The sequence below is a fragment of the Catharus ustulatus genome, chromosome 4 (assembly GCF_009819885.2).
Source record: "Catharus ustulatus isolate bCatUst1 chromosome 4, bCatUst1.pri.v2, whole genome shotgun sequence".
NCBI classification, from domain to species: Eukaryota; Metazoa; Chordata; class Aves; order Passeriformes; family Turdidae; genus Catharus; species Catharus ustulatus.
Window position 1 is genome coordinate 3,455,435 of NC_046224.1, and position 24,323 is coordinate 3,479,757.

Here is a 24,323-nt window from a genome sequence, read left to right on the forward strand (position 1 = left end):
TCTGCATCCAAGCAATATGGAAAACAACAAAATTGATGCTGCATTATTAAAGCAAGTCTCTATTCAGCTTTAGGGGCAGAGCAGGAGAATTTTTCAAACCTAGCTGCAAGGCAACAAGAAAAAAACATGAAAGCAATTATATTTACCCAAAGCTTTTACCAGCTACGTTTAGGAAGTCAAATTTCTCCTCCAGCATCCTCAGCTTATTTCCTCTACATTTATTTCTGAATACAAATTCAACACTTTGAATTAAATATGTTCTGTGAGTATTTCTAAACTGCTTGCTCAGTCAAAAATTCTTCTGTAATGTCTGAGTTCTTTTCTTCCCTTACCCTCTAGATGATTAAAAGGTGCCAGAGAAGTTCTCAAATTAGAGGATGTACATTCCCAACAATGAACAGATTTCCTGTCTATCTCTCCTTAATTTCTATTTCTCAGAAGAGTAGCAAAGTAGCCTTCTCCAAACCATTAAATACCAAAATTCCTAGGGTGGTTTCAGTCCAGGTTCACACACACTCTTAAGGACAGTTCTCTAACTCCTGTTAACTCCATTTTCTCCATGTGGTGAAATCCTTAGTGGGATTCTGGTACAGGACTTCCTCAGTGAATACATTCCAGTTCTGGTGACATATTTAACTACATTCTTTGGTCAAGTAGTATTTCCATGTCTCTGCTAGAACAGTTCTCCACGGAATATAAAATCATTGTGGATCTACAGCACTTCTGCAAGGTCCATCAGCCATCCCCCAAATCACAGAAGGGCTAACTCAGCAGAGACCATGCTGCCCAGGGAATTATTCAGTTTTATGTTTGAGTATCTGCAAGGATGGAGATACTCAGACTGGATCCCTGCTGCAATGACTGACTAACTTCATTACAATTACTATCTAACAGCATTTTTCCTTCCTGTCCTTTATCCTATCCCTCTCTCCCCCAAAATGAGCCTGCCTATCTCCATGCTCTCACCAGTAGCTGAAGACAGCTCTAGAACCCTCCCATGAACCTTTTTCCTACCAGATGAACAAAACCAGCTCCATGAGCATCTCCTCACACATCACACACTCCAGCCCTACTTGATCAGTTCAGTTTGACACAATCCTTATTGTGCCAGAGAGCCCAAACTATGCACAGCACTCCAGATGTGTCCCTGAGTACCCAAGAGAGGAACATCACCCTTCCCCTCTCCCTGCTGGCTGTGCTTGTGCTGGTACAGCCCAGCAGGAGAGGCTGGCCATCAATGCACAAGGACACACTGCTGACACACATTCCACTTCCAGTGCCCTGCAAATCCTTCCATGGAGTCAGTCCCCAGCCTGTCCCCCTGCACAGCTGCACATCCCAGGGGCAGGATCAGAACCTTACAACACTCTCCCGAGTCCCCTGGACTCATGGCCCTGTTCCCCAGTTCATCAGCCACTGCTCTCCCAGCACAGACTTGCTGGGGCTGTACTGGAGCACCACTGTCCCTAAAACTACAAAGGATTCCTCTCAGAAATAAAATAAACCCCAAGGTGTAAGATCTCTCAAAAGCTTCTACAAAAGAATGTCACTTGTCCAAGTAGCATCCACACCTTTAGTTACATGCCAGCAATGCTGCCCACTTTGCAAGGAGCATTAAAAAGCACAAATATAAAACCAGCCCTAAATCTTCTTGCAGTATCACACCCCTTGATTTCTGAGCCACAGTTCAGCTGGATGCAAGTTGGCTGAATACAAGGGTTTTTTTTTTTTAAGGATAGGCATACAGTCTCAAATGTGAAAGCCCCATGAAGTTGAGTAACCTCCAGGATTCAGCAGCTGTTTGTGTTTCAGAGCTTAGAAGCCATCTGTGTTTTGTTTCTGAGATCCCTTCATCCTGTACACAAGTCTTGTCTTTAAATATCTTATGGATAGCAGTGTTTTCCTCAGGCAAAACAGCATCCTTCATGTCTGCTGCTCTCTCTTCATCTTTTTCATCTTTCCACGCTGCTTTTGAACCAGCCTTGTCATTTCTGCTGTGCTGCCCACATATACACTGGGCACGCTGGGCCCAGTGCTCTGAAATCTCCCCCTGTTCCCAACCTGCAGATTTGTCCTCATTTATCTAATGGAGGGAAGCAAACAGAATTCCTTCGGACGAAAGGAAAAGCAAGATGATGTACAGCCAAAACTACACAGCAGTTGCACTTCAGTGAGAGAACAGAGGTATCACATCAATAAAGACCATTTCACTAATGCTTTCCCTCACAAAACTGTTTCACCTGCCAAAGAAAAGAGAAATGGAGATAGGAGAAAAATCATCCTGGTTGCTTTGCTGTTATTTCTAAAGCATGGGAAAATGTCAACATTTAAGAAGGCTTGATTTAACAACAAATATCTTTTTAAAAATCAAATTATTTCTACATGGTCCATACTTCTATTGTTATCAAAATTACATGGTTTTATGGACTGCACTGTCAATCACTGTGTCTGCAGAAGAGATATTTCCACCTTGCCTATGGAAGTACAAACCACATCTCCAAAACACAACACACATACTGTTTGTAAGTACCAACATTACTCCTTAACACTTGCTTTTGGCAATTCTCTTACCCATTCCCTCTTCCTTCCAGAATAAGCACTGGAATTTTGAAACATGTGGCGTATCTGACCCATAAGGAGGCCAGGGAGGGCAGACTCAAAGAGCTGTTAATAAGGAACCAGTGCCAGATGCTGACACCCTCATCCAAAAGTGCATTAGGGTTCAATTCTCTGGGAACACAGTTCTGCACACCAGCCTGTGTGTTACTGCCCCAACATTTCCCCAGGGTCCACACAAACAGCTTCTCATGTCTGACATGCAGCACACAACAGTGTTCTTGTGTAGTTCTGGGGTTGTATGGGGGATAATTTTGTTTTAATCTATGTACCTGGGCTGCAGCTACTCAAATACTTCCCCATCCTTGGAGAAAAGCAGAGAGAACTCTCCAGGCCTCCCACACAGAGAGTTGCATGAGAAATGCACCTTGCAGGGAAAAGCAGGAATAACAGGAGCTTTCTGTTTTCATTTGCAGCCTAAAGCTTTCAAGTACCTAATAGTGGTTTCAGCTATAACTGTGAATTTCTCTTAATTTATGTTTCTGCACATGTATACCAAATCCTAATTCTACCATCCAGAGTCATTCCAGTCTGAGTGGTAATGTGATTAAAATGATGAAGGATATTATAGGAATCACTAACTTCCCATTTTTAATTTCTCTTCTTTTTTATATAGGAAGACATCAGGCTGCATTCTCAGTTCCATTTCAAACTGCTTTAAAAGTTCTCCAAAGCATCAGGACCACTGCACTTAGCTGTGGTAAGTATTAAGAATAGAAATATCAGATGGAAATGAGCTACAGCACAAGTTACTGCTGCCAGATGCTAAATTCTCTCTGTTACTTTCAGCCTACTCTAAGTGCAACATAAACCATGCTAAAAGGCATGTTTGACCAAGTTAATCCAGTTCTACCCAAAAGTGATTTAAAAAGTCTCGGTGACTCCATGCACTAGCAGGAATTTAAGATCTAGTTCAGCTACTCACCAACCCATATCCTCTGTCTTAACATCAGCACATGCATCCAGCAGGTTCAGTACTATTAAATTAGAATTATTTTTCTAGTCAGTAATAAGTGGTTAAAATCTCCTTGAGGTTAATCAAAATGTCAAACCATTGACAGTTCATTTGTAGCTACAGCAAGTTTGGCCATCAGAGATGAAAATTTGTTTCCAACACTTAACTCTATGTGATATAAAACTTCAGAATCTCCTTGTAAGTATGATTTTGCTGTTTCACCTCACTTCCAAAAGATTCAAGTTGAAGAAAATACTGATTTTTGAGAAGGACCTCACTCCCCTAACAAGGAATGCAAACTGAGATTTTTCTTCAGTTGCCAAAGTCTTCTGAAAAAAACCCACTCAGCAAGTGAGTAAGGAGGGAGGATGTCTTTGAAGGGAAGAGTACACCACTGCTCCCTTTTCCATTAACACTGGATCTGTCCAAGGTTAGCCAGGGAGCTTTCCAGCTCCAGTCTGTAAAATGCATCCTGACATAACTGGCTGAATTCCCACCAGCTCATTAAACTCCACCTATATTCAAAAGGAAAACTCCAGCAATCAGCAATGGGAAACAGCCCCAAGAACTTCCCCTGGCCTGTCCCGAGCCAAATTAAATGGCAAAACTGATCATCTCAAAAACATTTCAGCTTTTACAAGCCTCAGTGGACCTGGATGCAAAACTGAGAGCAACTTCCCAAAGAGCCCACAGGGAAACTTTGGGAAGGTATCCCACCACCTGTAAATAGTGCTACAGCAAGAAAGGATCACCATGAGAGAGGCAGGGAGATCTAGGACTCTACTATCCAGACACTTTTGTTCAAGTGGTAAAAATACAATTTAAAAAAATTACATATATATATATGTCTCTCCATAAATAACATAGATATTGATACACATGAAATACACACATACTTCCAAAGTATATATAATACACAAAAAATACATCAAGAAATATTAAAAAATACATGGATGAGTTTCACTGCCTTGTTAAAGCAGAATGAAACTGAAGTCAAAGGCAGAGCTGACAACTTTACTGGGACTTAAGAAAAGCAAGAGGAATGGAAAGGAAGGCTCACACTACCATGGATTTTATTTTCAGAGGTGTGCAGGACTAACATTTCCAAGCTGACAAGGATCAGGTTTCTTCCACACTCTTGTGAAACACTCACTGCTAATTCCCGAGGCCACTAGGGAGCGTTGGCAGCCTCTGCATAGGCAAACACCGGCAAATCCTCCAGCAGCGTCTCCTAATCAATCTCAAACCTCTCCCACCAAATGAAAGTTTACTCTCCTACACCAAATAACTCGAGTGTTTCCTCCAGAGCAGTAACTACTCTGAGCAAAAGCCAGAGGCTGCAGCTACTGCTGGATTTTTGCTTGTTCACTATGACTTAGCAAATTACTCTGGAAGGTCCTCTCCTGTCACATGCTCTGTCCCCGTCCTGTGACCACAACAGATACGGCCATGGGCATTTTTTTTGCCAACTCCTTCAATGCCACCCTATATTCCTGTCCAATACCCACACCCTGATCTTGTTTCTCCCTTCCCAAGAACAATCCTTTCACTCATACAGCAAAGACTCGGGCAGATGCTTTCCTTATTTTAGTAAGGACTGACGTAGCACAGAAATCTGATTAAATAACAGACAAAGATTGAGAAAATTATGCAGAACAACAATCACTGGAACTGTTCCTGATACACCACCCCACTTTCTTTTCTCTGCAGGTTCTCTGAAATGGCTGAGCCATTCTTTAAACTGCTACAGGAAACATTTTTGCAAAAGATGTCTAAAGGATTATATTTAGCAGGACTTTCTTGCACACTATGGGAATTAGGAGCCACTCCAACCGAAATACAAGGAATGTTTCAACACACCAGATCTATTGCTTGAGCACAGCCTGCAGCAGATAAGGGAAATTATTATCCCTAATTTCTCTTCTCCTGTTTGAACTCCTGCTCTAAGATGGTAGGAGGAACAAAAAATTAAAACCAATTTTTCTTGGCTTCTCAGTTAAGGCAAGACAATGGCTACAGCATAACACTGAATTATGAGGGAAGAAGGGGAAAGGCAGTTGGAATATAGATCCAGAGAGGAAGCAGAGCATTTAATCCAAATATTAGAAAGTGCAAATTTTTTTCCTCAAAATCTGAAGCTAACATAGTGAAAACATATTTGCATATTAATCCAGATAATAACTGATTAGATAATTTAGTTAATACATGTAACAACTACTCACCTGTCTGCACATCTATAACCATCTGATGGCCACCTCTCATCCCTGGCCGACTGTCTTCCCCATCACCTTCAGAAAAAGAGAGAAAGGAGAGTTTTAAGATTTTTAAACCAAAGAAAGATACAGCCTCAACATGGAAGCAAAGGAACTGAGTAACTCATCCTTATTTAAACACTATCAAGTCACTTTTTCCAGGTAATGTTTTTTGTGCATTATAAAACTGTACAAAGTTTTATATAGAATTATTTGGTACTGACAGTACAGAGAGCAGAAGTGAAAACTGCAACTCCCAGTGCCTTAGAAAGGAGCTCCAACGTTCCTGACGCACTCTGCACACAAAAGAGCTCTGAGTTGTCCTTGCAGGGACAACACAGCCACCCTTTGGCTCCCCTTCCATCCCTCCCCACCTGAGAGCTGCCTGAGGGCTGAGCTGTGAGAACAGATAATCAAATGACAGGGAAATGAACCCCTGGGATGGGAGCAGGAGGTGATGTGGACACAGAGCACAGCCAGCTTTGCACCAGCTACTCTCACGTGCAAGGGAATTCCAACTGTGCAACTAAAGCAGCTTTCCAAGCACTTTATTTATCCCAAGCATTCAGGACAGGTGACAGCACTCCCAAGGGGCTTGGGGACAGTGCTCCACATTTGACAATTGTCATCTTGGATCCTGCATTTGCTCTGTGACAGTGATTTTTGTACTCTGCAGTTAAGGATGCTGCTACAAGTCTCCTCTCAAGGCAGACAGGAATGGAAAAGATTCTGCAGTTTGGATTTCCTGTGTAACAGATCAAGACTTCAAAAGATCCATCTCATTTGAAATACCCCCTGTTAAGATAATGTATTTATTTGCCAATTCTTCACTTTAACTTAAGTTACATTAAGCTAAATCCAGTAACACAGATAACTGTTCTCATGCTTAATCAATATTTTGGGATTTGTTACTAAACTGAGGATCTAACCTCAAAGTTACCACTTATACTCCTTCAGTGTTCTTTACTCAACCAGAGAGCAGGCTGAATTTCACTGAATTTGCAGACAAATGCAACTTTTTCAAAGAAACCATTCCCTAGAACTCTCCTAGAGGAGACTTTCTTGCATCATTTTCTTGCTCCATATTCTCAAAGGAACAAGACAGAACTGGCAGTACATGAGTTCTATGTTAAGCAATGTCCTTACCTTTGGTGCTTTTGGGAATAATCTGCCCCCAGCGAGGTTTGTACTCTTGCTGACTGATATACTGATTGAACAAGCCATCTGCAAAACAAAAAAATTTTACTGGATAAAACATTTATCCTTCTATTATAGCAAAACCACTTTTAATGTGGGTAACTTCAGCCTAACTCAATCCAGTATGCCACTCCAAAGCCTCCATTTTCAGGGAGTTCTCCATTATGTGTCAGTTAGTTTGTTAAACTTTTGTTAGTTTGTTAAACTTTTGTTGGTTTGTTAATGAACTAAATGTGCAAGCACTAAAATAAAAAGAATACTTGCTACTAGATCAATCAGGAATTATCCAGTTTGCCTGCCAGGTCGTGCCAAGTGTCTATAAATCTCCAGTGTGGTGAATTTAATTAAGAATAGAATCCCTCCCCCTTATTTAAGCAAAAGGAAAGTTGCCAGTGCATATAAAATTCAACCATTTCAGTGCACGTTAAGTTAAAACTGGGTCAGACAGCATCTCTGGAGCTTCATCTGAGAGAAGGGAAGCAGAGCAGGTTGTTTAAATGCTGTGATATGGGACAACCAAGCACTGGATGAAAAACAAAACAATAGTTTTCATTCTCTTCAGAGAGTGAAGCAAGGAGAGCAATAGAGGAGCGTTAGATCCTGGGCCAGATGTGCCAAGTGCAGCATTTCTGTGAGCAGCACCAGCTCCAGCATTTATCCACACTCCCCTTGTGCCTTCCACCTCTCCAGCACTCAGAGGCCAGCTCCTAATCCTGTTCAGATGTTATCAATCTACCACATAAACATCAATTTTGTGTAGAGGAGATTTGTAACACCCACACTCCCTGGGACTGCTCTCCAGACTGGGAAGGGCTTGGCATGTGGGGAACTTGGTGCAGTTGTTCTTTAAATGTCTGCTCTGAAACACCTACTTCACCTTCTGTAACACAACAAACTATGAGAGCACCTGAGCACTGTTTGCCTGGCTGCATCCCACCCATCACCCACCACCTCAACACACAAGATCTTCCTGACAAATGTTTCTGCTGTATTAATGTATTAATGCACTACCTGGAAAAAAAAAATAAGAAGAATTTAATAGATGATGAACGCCTCTGCTTATTTATACAAAAGCCCTTTGTAGGTATATAGGCAAAAAAGAATAATCCTTACTGAACAGCTCCATATTTATTTAGAAAAAGGTAAAAATCTTTGTTAAGCATGACACAAGGCTCAGAGAAAATTTTGAAGTGTTTCCTGGCATCCTGTACTTTGTCGTGACTGAAATCCAGGTTTTAATTAAAACCCAAGCCAGCAAGTATTTCCTGGGAGAAGATGAATGCTCTATTTAGAGACCATCTAACAGGAAAACAAGGGCACTCAAGAGCTCCTGAAAGGTGATGAGTTTGGTCTGAAAATATAAAACTTCCATAAACTCAGCTGTGCAAGTTTTTCCAAATAAATACTCTGAAAACAGGGCAGATTTTACTTTCACCTCAGCGCCAAAACCAGCAGCTCTCCCCCCTATTAGGTAATCGAGGAAAGCCAGAAGTTTGCTCAACGTATGTAGAAAGAAAAGTGGTTTATTTTGGGTTTAATAGCAGGGTTCTTAACTCCCACTTCTTCAGCATTTATGAAGTTGGGACAACACACTAGAGGCTTGAAGCTTGAGATCTCATAAATTCTGATTCAGAAAATCCAGGCCTAATAGAACAAATGCATGTGCTGTAAGAAATCCCACAGTGACTCAGCCACAAAGCCAGACAGAAATGCAGCTTTTCGGTGATCCTTACAGCCCTGGGTCTACAAGACAGAAACCAAAACCGTATTTATCCCGATGGCAGCCAATAGATAATTGGACATAAATAGCTCAGAAGGATGAATTACACCACATAGGATCTGAAAGGGTGATTTAACCTCTCTCTCATGCTCTACACCCACAGGCTGCACTTGTCAAGATATGACACTTCTCCCCTACTGCGCTTTCAGCCTCTTTTAATAATGCTTCTTGTCTTCCATGGGACATTGGTTTGGAAATACTCCAGCTTGCTTCCCAGAAATGTTTCCTTCTGCTGGAAGCAGCTCCACATTCACTCTACTTGCATTGCAAACCAGCAGCAGCTTGTTTTGGAAGCTGAATCACCACCTGTCTGACACCACCAGGGAAAAAAAAGGAGGATTTCTAGGTGGATTCTGCACCCGACGCCAGACCTACGCCAGCGCACTCCTTATGTTCCTTGTCAGGAGAGCACTGCTGACCAAAAGGTCTCCAAAGCTCCTGTGAGACACTGAGGATCAGATCTAGGCCTGCTCAGGTCTGTCAGCTGTTCCCAATGAATCAGGAGTTTAAAATAAATTTCAAGGCCCTTGTTAAAAAAAAAAAAAAAAAGAAAAAAAAAGAAAAAGCGCTGAGTGGAAGGTTTTAGATGAAGTGTTTTCTTTCGCTCCGGAGACCTCTCACTTCAATGTCCATGTTTACTAAAATTACAGCCAAAAAACAACTCTGTACTATTTTCAAGCCCTTTGCAGCAAGTCATGACGCATTTTGGATGTAACAACACGAAGTTCACCATGATTAAAGCTCGGTAAATTCTGCCTCCCTGATAATCCAAGCCTTTATTTTGCCAGCCAATTGCAGGTTACCCAGAAAGAATTAGGACAAACATTGCAGACAAAAATATTTAACTTGTTGAAGCCAATCAGAGCAAGTTGTATAAAGTTTTGGGGTTTTTAGACAACACTTATCTCCAGGTATGGTTGCTGAAATCTATTCACTTCACTGCCAGAGGTTCAAAAACCTTCAAAATGACATTTATAGCCCATAACTTCTGAGAACTGGGGTTTGAGGTTTTAAGATTCTTGTCAAACCAAAGAAAAGCAGCAAAAATACCCTAATTGTTTGAGGCTTTTTGAGTCACAAGCTACCTTCTAAAGAAAACCTGAAGGAGAGAAAAGTTCTACCCGATAAAAACCCAGCCATTATTTGACAATTTCCTCAAGACTTGGGAGAAACAAGGAAACATCCAATTTTTTTTTCCAGCCTCAGAGCTGTAATATTTTCTTGCACTTTGTTCTTTCATAAAAATGAAACAAGGTTTGCTCTCAAATCCATGTAAGTTATCCTCCTTCTACACAAACCCTACTATTTACTTCCCAGAGGCTTTGGACCCCTAGGCAGCCTCTCCCCTCCACATATCCCAGTACACAAAACAGCTTTCTCAGAACCAAATCCAAACAATATTAGATGGTAAAATTCAGGTATACGTGTCTGTCTGGAGCTTCCAGGGGAATACAATTGTTCCTGTGCATCCTGTTCCTGTGAATCATGAGTTTCTGGGAGACACTGGAGCCTGCAGGCTGCGCGTCTCAACTTCTTGTTTGTCGCGCAGGACTGCCTTGTCACCAGATAAACACATGTCACATACTGACACGAGCAGGGCCAGAAGGAACACCTCAGTCCCTGGAATACTAATAGGAAACAAGCAGTTCTTCCACCCATTCCAAGCAGCTTTCCATGTCTACAGGAGCTGCGAGCGGTTGAACCAAGCAATTTGCACTCCACATACTCTCTGCAGGAATATTAAGCAGATTTTTTTCCTTCAATAATATAGGCCTGAAAGCTACAGGAATGGATCCAAATGTGGAGCATTTGAACCAAGTCTGTGAACCAGCTGAGATTTAGGGAACCTTTTCTTTTTGAGACGAAGTCAGGCAGCTGCCAGAGTTTCCATTTGCCCATTTACTAAGTGTAACGCACAAGTCAAAAGAATCAGTGGGGAAAGTGTGGCTGCCTGCCACAGAGCTCTCAAAAGAAATCATCTGGTGATGTGAGGTGGAAGACAGCGTTCATCATTAGCAATGCAAAAGAACAAGAGTTAGCTCTGCCAGCACTAATTCTTGACCACCTACTCTTTTTCTACATGACTAAGCCTATGGAAATAGCCTGCGAGAGATGCAGAGCGTTGCACTTTGTCAATACCCACCACTGCAAATATCAGCCTCTCCAGAAGACATTTTGGGCTGAACTGAGTGTGCAGTATCTCTGTCAAGCTCACTGCACTTCTGTTTGTGCCTTTAAGGCAATGAACTCCCAGATCAGCAAGCGGTCAGGAGTTCACATATTCATGCCCAGTCTGCAACAGAACAGTCGCTCTTTGAACGATTTCAGGGATAATTTAAGGATCTGTATGTCTCAATTAACTCTACACTTCAGCTACACTACACAGACACAGGACTAAAGTTAATCCTCTTTTATTTGGAAAAACAACATATCAGACAGGAGTTCAGCAGTAAGAACACCCACACCTTAGAGACTAAGCAGTAAGCTACTGAGATTTCACAACAGAGCTGCTAGGAAAGTAAAATAATTTTTAAAAAATCACAGAATGGCCTGGGTTGGAAGGGACCCCAAAGGGACACCATTCACCAGACCAGGCTGCTCAGAAAATGCCGGGGAGCTTGACAGATGCAGAACAGAGTAAGAATATGTAACTGTGGAAGATCACAGGGAGCAGAGAGTAGGAATATTGTAGGAGAATGTGCTGAAGGCTGGAAACCTTTATTGCCATCCTATCAAGGAGAATCCAACTGTTAAACACCATTAATATCCAGCACCTTAACTGCCTCAACTTCAGACAAATTGTTCCAGCTGCAGCTTTGGGGGGGGTTTGTGGCTATCAGAAGAGGTTTGTCCTGTCCTCTCCCCCAGCCCAGCCTGATCAGCTCCCTGTCTGGGTTGGCCATGTGGCAGCACGAGCACCAGTGCCAGGGACACAGCGTCCTGAGCAAGGGCAGGATTGACCCACTTAGTGAAAACCCGCAGTCGTGTCAGCTTAAAGCAAATATGGGATGCAGCCTCGGTGTCTCGGGGTAGATAGCACTTCTCTCCAAAGGGTGCTGGGAGGTGACAGCTTTAAATGGGTACATTTAAAGCTGAAGACAGCATAAAGAATGGCAGGAGGATGGGGGAAGGAAGGTTAATGTATTCCAAGACAAGCAAAATCATTAAGGATGACCAACAGAGCAATGGGAGATGTGCACACTGACATTTAACTTTAGCTAGCCAGGTGCTGGGAAAAAATGAAGTAAAATAAACATCCCAATGCTTATTTTTCTGTCCCTCAGAAGCAGTGACAAAACCTAATGATGCACTTGAAGACTCTCCTGCTAAATTATCCACTGTCTGTTACTACCAAGACTCGTTTCTTATGCTTGCTGGAACAAAAAAAAGGCTGATGAAACAACCTACAGCATATTCCTCCAGCTCACCTACGTGATCTGAGCTTCTCAGCCTCCAAAAAGGGACATGATTACAAAAACCAGGGAAGGAGGATTATCCACATCAAATCTGACAAGAAACAAGTGTCTGTCAGACAGAACAATACAAGACCTACAGTTTCCTACCAGGCCAGTCTTTGCCAGTACTTCCACACCTGGAAAAGCAGAGCACTGCTGACAGCAGCCCCACTCTCAGCATACATTAAGTAGTAAAAGATATTAAGATATAACAGCTCAAAAAAATGCGGCTACAAACATTCAACTTCACTAGTGCCCAAGAAAAAAATTCCATTTTTGAGAGTACCTTTTCAGCACATTCTAAGACTTTGAGTGAAATTCCATTCAAGAAATCATTTCCACTCCAGCCTGCAATGAAGTGGAAAGAGGACAGCCTCCAGGCACTGAGATTAAGCCATGGCCAAGGCAGCAGAGCGAGGCAATGATAAAATCATCACCATCAGCACACAGCACTCCTCTGGCTGCTGCAGCATCATGGTGGGCTCATCAGCTCCCTCCAGGCACTCAGTGAGACACAGACAGAAACAGCTCCCTGCTGCTTTTCCAACTTGCAATTCTCCCTTGCCCTTACAATTCAGGAGGAAGCTGCCAGTTGTAAAATGCCCCTGCATTGCAGGAAGCTGTTCACACTCCCAGCCCAGCCAACACTCTGCTGTCTCAGGAGGGTGAGGATGAACATGGCAATTCTCAGCCTCAACACTCGTAGCTGCTCATGGAGCTCAGCACAGGGCAGGTCTCCACTGCTCTGTCTGAAGTGAAACCTTGAGCCAAACCCACAGAAAACTATTTACTGGAGTTTTGGAGGACCTGTTGTAATAAGCTCGTTAAAACTGTGCTCAGTTGAACAGCTTAGTCACAAAAGGATGGTGGGTTTTCATGGAAGACAACCCTTCATTTCCAAGCTATCATTCTATCACATTCTGAGAACCACTTCCAGCTTCAGTGGTACAAACCACACTGATGTGAGTCAAGCAGGTACACTGGCATCTTTCCAAAGGTATTACAAAATGACTGATTAGCCCAGAATTACAGAATAACATCTCTGGTGCCAGCTATCCATGAAATTGGTTCACTAAGTCCCTAACTCTACTGGCATCAGACACAAAGTTTTTCTCTTACACCAGCACAAGCCTCCCATACTGAGTGACTGCACAGAATCAAAGAGCTGCACACCCACAGCCAAGAGCACCTCTGGTTTATCAGACTGCAATCCAAAACTGCTGCACAGGTCTTGAGAGTCACTTCAGTGCAACAGCCCCACTCTTTCTGTACCCTATTTATCAAGAGAGAGTACATGTCCCTCCTTTTAGGAGTTGAGAGCTGTTTATACACCATGTTTTTAAGTAGAAAGCTTCCAAGTAAAAAATTAGTAACAGCTCCAATGGAACTGACTGCCCTGCCAAGGTCCCACTCTGCAAAGGAAAACAGGCTCTGCCACACAATTCTCCAAGGACTATTTTCCCAATAAGCAAAGAGAGCATCCTCATATGAACACAGCTGAAAACTTCTGCCTAAACACCAACTCAGTGGTGAGGTCCAACCAGAAACCATGATCCAGATCAGCACTGAGAACTCCACCCTTCTGCTTCCCTGCTCACCATCCCAGTGACTTTCCTGAAAATTTAAGCCCACCCTCATTTTGCCAACACTTACATGAAGAACTTGTCTTTACCCACTCAAGTGTACCTCCTTGTCATCTCTGGGGGAAAGAGACTTCAAAAGTAGCAGTGATAAGAGATTTCATTGATTTTTATCCTTCATCACACACACACTCCCAAGCCCAAAAGCTGACAGCACACCAGAAATGGAACAACACACAGAGTTGCCAATTCTACTACTAAGCACACTAACATTCAAAAGAAGGTAATTATTTCAATGTGCTTTTTTAAAAAAATTAATTAGATTCCTCTGATTCTCTTACCATTCACAGCTTTTTCTATCAGTTCTTCACAAGCATCGAAGTCCCCCTTCAACACCAGCTTGTCATGCAGGTCTGTCAGCATGGGGTGCTCCAGGGCAATCTTGGTTTTCTTCTGCAGCGACTCGAACGCCTCGGTGTAGTTGTGCTGCCGGAAATGCTTTAGGCAAAGGCGAATGGCTTCCTGTTCACGGTACTACTGGAACACAAGAAAACCTCTGAGACATGGAGATTTTTTCTTGGACCAGCACTGCTGGTAAATACCTGTGAACCTGCCCAGAGACAGGATCTCTTATGCACGCCCCACAAACGGCTCGTGAGCTCACGGAGGAACGCTGTGTGAGAGACATTACAAGCTGTGCAGGCATTTACTTTCCAACAGTATAGAAATTATACAATTTGGTATCATCCCATTTAATAAGCATACAAGAAGAGAGTGCATGGTGTCCCAGATCTCTGAGGTGGCCATTATTTCCCCCCCATCTGTTTGGCCCTGCTGTTCGAGGCCTACACGAAGCACAGAGCAGGAAAAAGCCTTCGCTATCAGCGTTACATAATTTGATTGTATGACTCTTACATAACAAAATAATTTAGAGGAGTAAGTAGGTCACAGCTTTTCTAGAAGCAGAAGGAAAAAAAAAAAAGCTGTGAGAATGGGAATACTTGCAATGACCAGCACTCCTGCCACGGAAAGGCAGAAGGCTGACCCCAAATCCTGCGGGTTTGTGAGGGTTTGTGATCAGCAGCATCAAGGATTTATGTGCATGTCAAAGTTTTAACTTCTAAATATTCTCCTGCATCTTGAAGCAGAACCTCTGCTTTCACACCACGGATGGAGCCACAGCTGCCCATCTCCCACTCATCTGTGGGAAGGGGTGAGAAAGGTGACAGAAAACCCACGCTGGGTCAAACATCCTGGCACAGACACAGGAGGGAGTAGTAAACTCTGAGTAAGAGCTACAATTTTCAAAGCTGCTAACAAGACACATAAGAAACACAGATTTTTAAGTTGATAAGTAGCAGTACCACTTATTTTAAATAGACTTTTTAAGCCTAAATTCTAAGGCATTAAAGAAAACAAAAATCTCAACTTTCATTTTCAACACACAACTCCTGTGGTAAAAAGCAAATGCAACTTTAAGCATCTGTAAGACTGAACAAATAACAGACAAAAGATTTTACTCCTAAATGGACACTACTGCTAAAAGTGAAGTTTATAGTATTTAAATTAATAGAATCTTTCTGAAAACTTGGAATTAACACATTGAACAAAAATCAGTGCTCTCAAAAGAAAGGCTCGATAGCAATAATCTCATAAACTGAAGTAGCTAAAAAGAAACACGGCCATGTGCTGTATTTTTAGTTCTTAATCCATCAGTATTTCACAGCTGCAAATAGCCAAAACTCTGCATTTTTAGAAAACCAGTTCCCAGCCCACATAAAGGCCAAGGACATGTACCGATAAGAATGCAAGGCTGCAGCAAAGGAATATTAAAGCTAAAATAGTTTTGCAGCACAACTGGCAAAAAACAACTCCTTTTCTTCCTTTCCAAGAGATGCCTAAGACATTCTCCTTAAGCAAATCTTCACTTGCATGAGTCAAGGCCAAAACCAAATTAGACTTTTTTTTATTCAAAGGGACAGAAAACAAAAGGGGAGCTGCACACCAGTAACAACCAGCTCCTGCATTTTCAGTTCCTCAACTTTAAAAATCAGACAAAGTGCTGACTTGGGACAGAGGGTACCTCCTCCCTTCCACTGAGCCTCTCACAACTGATAGACTTGGCTTAGACAGCCAGGAATGACTTTGATGGAGTTTGGCCACTTGATGCAATATAGAAGTTTATATTCAAGTGACACCATAATAGTACTTCAGAAGTTAAATGTAAAAACTTGCTTTAAGCAAAGAAAGCATGTAAAAAGTATATAAAAGGTTCCTTTTTAAATGCTGTCATACAGGTTTAAAGAGATGAAAACCCAAATATTAGCTTTGATCTGAAGCTGTAAATAATTCCTACAGTTAAAAACGTAACAAGAGCATGAGACTAAGACATCAACACTGTCAAATACACTCATAAAATTAAAAATATGTATGTGCTCATTATCAGAAGTGACACCCAGTGATAAAGGACACCTTAAGTGCTGAAGTATGTCCAGTCCTCAGGAAAAAAGGGGTAAGGCTTTTTGGAGGCAGTAGGCTGAGCTGGACAGCAAGGAGAAAGCGCTGGGGAATGTTTCAACCCTTATCCATTATCCCAGCTCCACTCCCCACAGGAGAGGGAGGTTTTGTTGGCACAAAACAAAAAGGAAGGGAAACATGGTGCACAACCTTCCTCTCAACTGATGTTGCAGGCAATGAAGAATTATTACACTTCAAAGACTGTGAGATTTCCAAAAACACACATGAAAAGAACTGGAAGACACAGATCAACCTTTCTGCCTTTCCCTAAATATGGGACAGCACATCCTTCTCCATGGATCCAACAACAGCGGCCTCTCTTCTGTGAGAGAACATCATGACACATGTACTCATCACCAAGAATTTGGCAGTGGATCCCAGCAGAGCCCATACCATCATGACTCAGTCTCTGCATGGCTGTTTGGGGCTCCAAGCTCTAGGAGAACAATGCTGGCACCCCTTGAAGAAGCCGTCCCTACACACAATGTTGACCAGGAAAAGTGCCGAATCCATGGGATAAGATGGAACAAAACAGATGTAGACATCATCACTGCATGACTCCTGACCAAAAAAGTAAATAAAAATCAGAGCTTCCTGCTTACAGCAACTGGTCCAAACTGCCAGACACACCACCATGTGCAGAGCCAGCAAAAGGAAAACCAACAGCAGCTTCTGTCAACTGGACTTTTCAGAACTGGACATCCATCACCAGCTGACTCATGACCACAACACCACTTGGACCATAAAGCAGCTCCAGACAACTTCCACTGTGTTGGTTATTTAAATCCTCCACAAAGCAGCTCATGATGTTGGTGTAAATGGGCACGAGCCAGGCACCAGTCACACACAGCTTCTTCACCATTCTGGCAGCACCATGAACTGGTGAGGTACCTCCAGTACTAATCATACACAACCTCTACCCCTTCTGAATTCTTCCTTCTGGAAGCAGAGATACACTGCTCCCCTACTCAGTCCTACTCAGCTGGGAAGGATGTCTCCACTGCTGCACAATATGAGTTTCATTAATTGTTCCAGAAGATCCAATGCACAAAATGTACCAATAAAATTGAGTTCTGGTCAGTGTGCACTTCCCTCCCACAAGAGAGGCATCTCTTATACTCAATTAAATACAGGTTATAAAAACAAAGTTTGGAACCCTTTGAGCTGTCTGTCTATCAAATGACAAATGGCATAAATCATCTAATCTCACAGGCCAGTGGCACCAGCCCCACTCTGTTCCAGGATATTCAGCAAAAAGACAGTAAGAGGGAAACATCTGAAGTGCAAGTCACCAACATGGATTCTCTTTTAAAAAAGATCATTTTTATATCCTGTAACAAAAGCTGCATCTGTAACCCAAAAGGCACTGGACTCCACAGACTGGAGTAAAAGAATCAGAAAGCAAGAGAGGGAAAAACAGAATCTGGATTTGTTAAGATTCACTTCCCTTCCAATACAAATACTAGTTTACTAATATTGTCCCCTTTGGCTCAGTGTTCCTTTCTTTTATGTTCTTCTGATGTCTACCTGGCAGGTTTTCTGGGTGATGTTGGTGGTTTTGGGGTTTCTTGGGGCTGTTTTATTGGTTGTTCAAAGAGAACAAACAGATAAAATTCAGAAAGTTTCCCTCAGGGTCAAAGTCAGCCATGTGGTTTCAACTATGCGTGTTTGCTGTTTTAATAGCTGATGCTCAAGGAATGAAAAGGTCACATCACTCCAGTAAGAGAAGTTTCACAAGACTCTGAGACTGGGAATCTTCAAACAAACAGGCATCTAAAATGCAGGCCTACCTTGCTGTACCAGTTGAGGCACGGCTGGACCACATCTGGATCATCAATGCCATTTAGTTCAACATACCAGATACTAAAATTGAAGCTAGGTCCCCATGATAAGAGTGGAACTGGAGAAGAAATGAAAAGGAGAAAAAGGATGCATAAACATCAAGCAATCACTATTGCAACAGAATGCTTTTAAAGTTTACACAAAATTCAGTGCTTCTGACTTAAGTTCTAGCTCATTTAACATAGCTTAGGAAAATTACCAAATACATCATGTTCAAGTTTGTCATTTAAAGCAACCTGTGCTGAGCAACATTAACACAGCAGATCATTACAAAGCAGAAGCTTGCTTTAAGCAGAAGAGCAAAAACACTATCATTAAAACAGTTCCAAGAGGCAACAAGCTTTGACAAGGATGGGAATCACGAGCATACTAGCGACAGTATTTGCTCCTCATAGTACATTTATTTCCCCATTTGTCAGCAACAATTATTTTCCCTAATGGTGAAGACAAGAAGCTTGGGTATTTTAAATTTTACAAAATTAGTAACATCTGCAAGTTGTGGAGGAGCGAGGGAGGGATAACTGTCAGTTTCTAATTTAAAAACTCTATTTTTTTAAAGCTTTAATCTGTGCAGTTTTCTTGCTGATACTATTTTAACTGATTATTGGAACAAATGGACTTGAAATATTAGAAGACCCATGAAACACACTACAGCCTCTCACCTACAGCTCAACAACCACTCTGGGTTAACATCTGTGGCCTTGCACTGATTTTGTGGTTAATCTGCAGGTTAAGACCCGGTTCTGCTTTCTGAAGCAACTCCAACTCCCAGAAAACTTGTGTGTGAACTCTGACTCCTTAAAACTGCACTGAAATCAAGTGGTTTCATTTCAAATACTTTTGTTCCTTTTTATTTGACTGCAACTGATAAACAGGAAAAGACAGTATTAAAGTTGAATGAGCAGTTACCAGCAACAGCAAGGAGTCCACTACCTCCTCCCTTGCACTATTTTTGCCACTAAGAAATTGCTTGTTGTCTTTCAAACCACCATGAAATACCACTGAGATTAACCTGTTGAACTCATGTTTTTCTGACCTACTCCTTGAGGAAATAAAAACCCCAAACTCATCATAAAGTTGTTCTTGAGCTCTTACAGGTTCTTAAGTATTTATGCTTCAAACAAACTGCATCTATGAATGTCTGCAATGTGCTTGGGCACAAGGCACATGTTCAAACACATGATTTTCTAAGTTTTAGAGGGTGTATTTACAAACCTATTGCTAAGGACTCATAATATCTTCTGGGAACAGTCAAGATCCAAAGAGACTTTTTTATATGCAACTCTTAACTGATTTGAATATCCCTAAGAATAGGGATATTAATTTCTATGCTCTCAAACCATCTTTTCAAACTTTTTTTTTAAACTTGATTATTAAATACACAGTGTGATGCTTTCAGAGCAGTTCCTTGTGGAGAGAAGAGAGAAATGAAGTGGTCAGAAAAGCCAAGAGTCACCTGTCTCTCAGCCACATGCCACACTCTCTGCCCAGGAAATTTCCCTCTTGCTGACTTTCATCCCCTGCACAAGCTGAGCGCTGTCAATAAGGTAACTTTACACCATAAAACACCACTGCTGCTAAATTCAAGTTGGGTCCCGGATATCCTACCCATCACTGCAGCAGTCTGACAGAATACCACATCTAAGGGCAACACCTTTGGTCTGTCCTCAGACCTGAACACAAAGACCAGATCAAACTGAGGTTAAATTTGGCATTTGGACAGCTGTAAACATCAAAGTCTATCCATCAGCTCACCAAACTGAAACAGTCAACTGAACCACAGACCACCTCAAATGGGCCAAGACCATCAATTTCCTGATGGTAAACCTGAGGCCAAATTCCAACCTGAAGTATCACCACCTTCTCTATCCACCTCTATTTCTTTACAGCAATTCTCCTCAGAACTCATATGAACTTCTCCCAGAAAAAAATTAACAATTCATCCTCCTCTCTGATACCAACTACAACCCCTAAGAAGTTATTGGGGTGTACACAAGAATCTGGGGTAGCTCTCACCACAAAAAAAAGCAAAGCCATCAACTCACTGATGTTTGTCCTTCCCACAGTTAACTCAGAGCTTCCAACAGCCTTTTTTACCAAAAGGAAAACACAAAACACCAGAAATGGTGATTTTACCAGCAAGATTTTCATGGTGCAACCATTTTTTCTAAGGAAAGCAAATTAATCTGTACAGGGAAGGGAAGGCAACCACTTCCCCAGCACTGCACAGGCAGAGAACACTGAACCTGATCTTTGTAAATGACTCCATAGGAGCAGGAAAAGAAACAAAGATGAAGGTTGAGACTGAAATGTGATTTCTATTCCAGTTAGGCAAGCTGAAGTGTTCTGATGGATCAGATTCTGGTATCTCCCTGTTTTTTAACTTCTCTCCTGACTCCCAGGAGACATCTCTCACCCTTTCTTCTGCCCTCTCTTTTTTGAGGTCCTCCACAGGAGTGCTCAGATCTTCAGAAAAATCTCCTTTTAGAGCACCCACAATCTGACATACCTGGAAAGAGGAGGTACTAAGTGCAGCATGGAAGCACTTTTTTCTGCACACCTTTGAGATGGAAAATCACTACAATCAAAGATGTTGAAAGCCTAAAGATAAATAATTCCTTCACTTTTTATCATAAAGCCACCTCACCATGTTTTTTTTTTTTTTCCTGCAGGTACCACAGCAATCCATCCTAAAAGGTGTAACTGCTCAGAACAGTTAAATTGTCACTCTACAGTGAGAGGAGTTCAGTAGAGGAAAAATATATTTTTTTTAAAAAAAATCAATATTCTTCTGAGAAATAGAATGTATTTGAGCCACTTAAACACTTCTTAATCCATACAAGGATGATTTTAGGGGATACTTCTCAATAATAGTTATGCCTAGACAAGGACTGCAACTATATAGCAGAGAAGATAATAGCAAATGCATTAAACACAGTAATTTTAAATACCTCTCTCAAGCTAACTTCTGTGTCCCTCACCTATAGGCAGACACACAGGTATGCCTGCAAAAATGAAGAAAATATCAATTTTAAAAGTATCCCTCATTTTTGTTCCACCAAAGCCTAAAAATCTTGAAGCCTAGTTACCAAATCCCATGCTAGTAACAAACTGCAATGAGAATTACACCTGACATTTTTCAAGATCTTTCATGGCAATCAGTCTTTACACCTTCTGCTTTCAAGGACACAGCACAGAAAAATCTCTGCTTGGAGGAATCATGAGAACAGAGCCAGAAACAAAGCTCAGAGACATGACAAAGATTATTCTTCGATATTTTGTCTGGATAAATACCTTCTCTCTCTTCAGTTCTTTAATGAGGTGCTACATGAAATGTAAAAATTATCTGTCAAGTAGGTCAAAAGCCTGCACAACGGGGCATTTCAGTGCTCAGGAACTAAAGCTGAAGTTATCAAACTAACAGAAGTGCAAGGTTTTTCTTGACAGAAGGAGAGAGGTTATTCTTTCATTTCATGAGCCTGAAAATTCCTCTGATACGTGAGCAATGGCGGCTGGAGCAGGAACTTTCCCCTCTCCCAGACCTCCCCACGGCTCCTCCTGCCCTGTGCCCCCATATAAACCCCACTGCCGTGTTACTGACAGTGCTGTTGTAGGTCCCTGTGCTGATCTGTGGGATCATAAAGCCGATTCCTGGTGCAAGTGCTGCCAATCCCCAGACCCAAACCTCACTGATAGCGGGATTTCGCCGTGTCAGTCCCCAAGAGTCCAAAGGGCAGATTTTGGCCTCATTTCCTGGCACTGTTACAAGGAACACAGCACGGTGCTTGAAATTTTGAGTTACTTTGGCTAGCAGCTTGGAAATTTTAACAAACTCAAAACATTTTCAAGCTGTGAATCTGAAAAATAACAGAATTTCGTAACAGTGTTTTGCAGTTGTTTCACAGCAAAAAGCGCTCTCACAACTTCATCAACAAAATGACACCAGTCACCAACCACAGCCTTTCATAGGTTTGGGTGAAAAGATCATTTCCAGTTCTGTCTTAGCATAGAAATTTCTTCATGGAAGACAGCTTCAGGAAATGAAAGGCTATAGATAAAGGAACACTCATCTCAAACAATAAGCAGTGAGCAAGCGACAGCTCAATGCAAACCTAATATTAAAGTAGATAATAATGTTTATTCATGGAATGGTTTGGGTTGCAAGGGACCTGAAAGAGCATCCAACTTCATCCTCCTGAGGTGGGCAGAGACACCTTCCACTATCCCAGGCTGCTCCAAGACCTGTCCAATCTTATCTTGGGCATTTCCAGGGATCCAGGGGCAGCCACAGCTTCTCTGGGCACCCTGTGCCAGGGCCTGCCCACCCTCACAATCAGGAATTTCCTCCTAATATCTAATCTAAATCTACCTTCCTTCAGATAAGGCCATTTCCTCTTGTCCTGTCACCACATGCTCCTGTGAAAAGTGCTACATATGAAGACTGCATCCCAAGAAAACCAGGTACTCATGCAATTTCAGGAGGAAAACATCCTGGTAATAGAAATTAATCAGCGTTTCACATTCATAACAAGTTTCAACTCACAGCTACACTTCATTTCATCAGAATGCACTTTCCTGGAATACAATTTACACATTCAAAGAAGCGGCCAGAAATCTTTCCATTGGCCCTTTAGCCCTCCAGGAACTACTTGCTGGTTTTTAGCCACTGAAAAATAATTTCCCAAAAGCTTAATGCTGGAAGCTTCAGAATTTAAAAAATAAAGTTTTTTAAAATTCATTTAACTTCCCTGATGTAGTCAACCTTTAACTTGATTCCTCTGCTACTCTTGAGGTTTCCTAAAGCCAAGCACTACAAGTTGCTTCCAAAAGTAGCAGCCAGAAACCAGCCCAGTGAACAACCAAAACCTCTGCTTCTCTAAGAACAGGAAACCCCACAAATGATTACTGGATTCCCAGCCCGAAGCTTTCAGTTCCTGACAAACATGAGGAGATTCAGAAAGTACACACTGGAGCAAAGGGCTCCAAGGGGAGCTCCTACACAGCCACTATCATCAGCGTCTTGGCAAAGGAATTACCCAACACATCAAAACACTCCTAAATTCATCTAAATTAGCCAAAAGGATCTTATCTCATTTTTCAGCAACTACCTCCTTGCTCTATTTTTAACCTTAAACAGCTAGTTTAAACCCAGTCATTCTTGTACTATCTCAGTAGGTAGGAAGGCGAAGATAAATTTACTGAGCAAGCTGAAAGGCTCCAAATCCTTGGACTAGATCCAACAGCTCTAAGGCTCTTGTTCTCTCTGGTCTGCAGAAAGCAAGGAAGAGATATCCTCACCTGCTCCCATCACACCTCCCAGCACCTGGCCTTTGGGAGCACCCCCTTATCCCCTGCCCCAGCCAAACCAGACATCAGTGGGTACAACCCTCCCCTGCCCCTGGGTGTCATCCTTAGCCAGAGGTGAGTGAGACACCGTGGGAAGAGCAGCAGGGAGAGAACAAGGGAGGCTTCTGCTGTTGCTTTATGTGTTGTGAGCATGTGAGAATGAAACTTTACAAGCTTTTTCAGACTGAAACTTTCACTGGTATTTAGCTTAGTTATTTATTTAAAGCTCTATACAGCAATTCATAGAAGGACAGTAAGCAGCTTCTCCCACAATTAGTTGACTCAACTGTATTTCTGAAAATCACTCTATTTTGCTTTCACTCCCCAGGATCTAAATTATGAAGCTACTATTTCTTATTAACAGGACTTCACCGTGTTCCAATCTAACCAGCCTAGAAGATGATGAAATGGAACAGCTATTGTGGACACTTTGCCTGAGTACAATGAAGTCACAAGTGCCAAGACAGGCACAAGTATCAGAAGAGATTATTTTCTACTCAGAATGCTGAAAAAATGCATTTACCTATCTTAATGAATCGACAGGGGAACATCTGTTCATCAATTTTATGCTTCAAGGTGAATGTTTCTTTGTTATAATCATTCTTTAAGCCACTGTGGGAAAAAATAAATAAGGTTACTAAATCTTACCTTGTATTTTAGAACTAGCTAATAAACGCAATCTAGGTCACGCCTGAAACACGCAGCTTGTTCCACACCACTCTGAATCATCAGTACACGTGCTGGACCGAGGCCTGGGCTGCTCTCCACCTACCTGTGCCTCCC

The 24,323-nt window shown here is 42.0% G+C and overlaps 1 protein-coding gene across 1 annotated transcript in view; it reads right to left on the minus strand.

Moving 5' to 3' along the window:
• Window positions 1-24,323, minus strand: part of MKLN1 (muskelin 1) — a 100,867-nt gene that overhangs the window by 53,624 nt on the left and 22,920 nt on the right. The window contains exons 4-8 of the mRNA XM_033057470.2: window positions 24,064-24,152; window positions 18,143-18,252; window positions 14,177-14,369; window positions 6,970-7,047; window positions 5,794-5,859 (exon numbers count right to left, since the gene is read on the minus strand). Of these exons, the coding sequence (XP_032913361.1) occupies window positions 5,794-5,859; window positions 6,970-7,047; window positions 14,177-14,369; window positions 18,143-18,252; window positions 24,064-24,152 (536 nt within the window). The remainder of the gene's footprint in view (window positions 1-5,793; window positions 5,860-6,969; window positions 7,048-14,176; window positions 14,370-18,142; window positions 18,253-24,063; window positions 24,153-24,323) is intronic.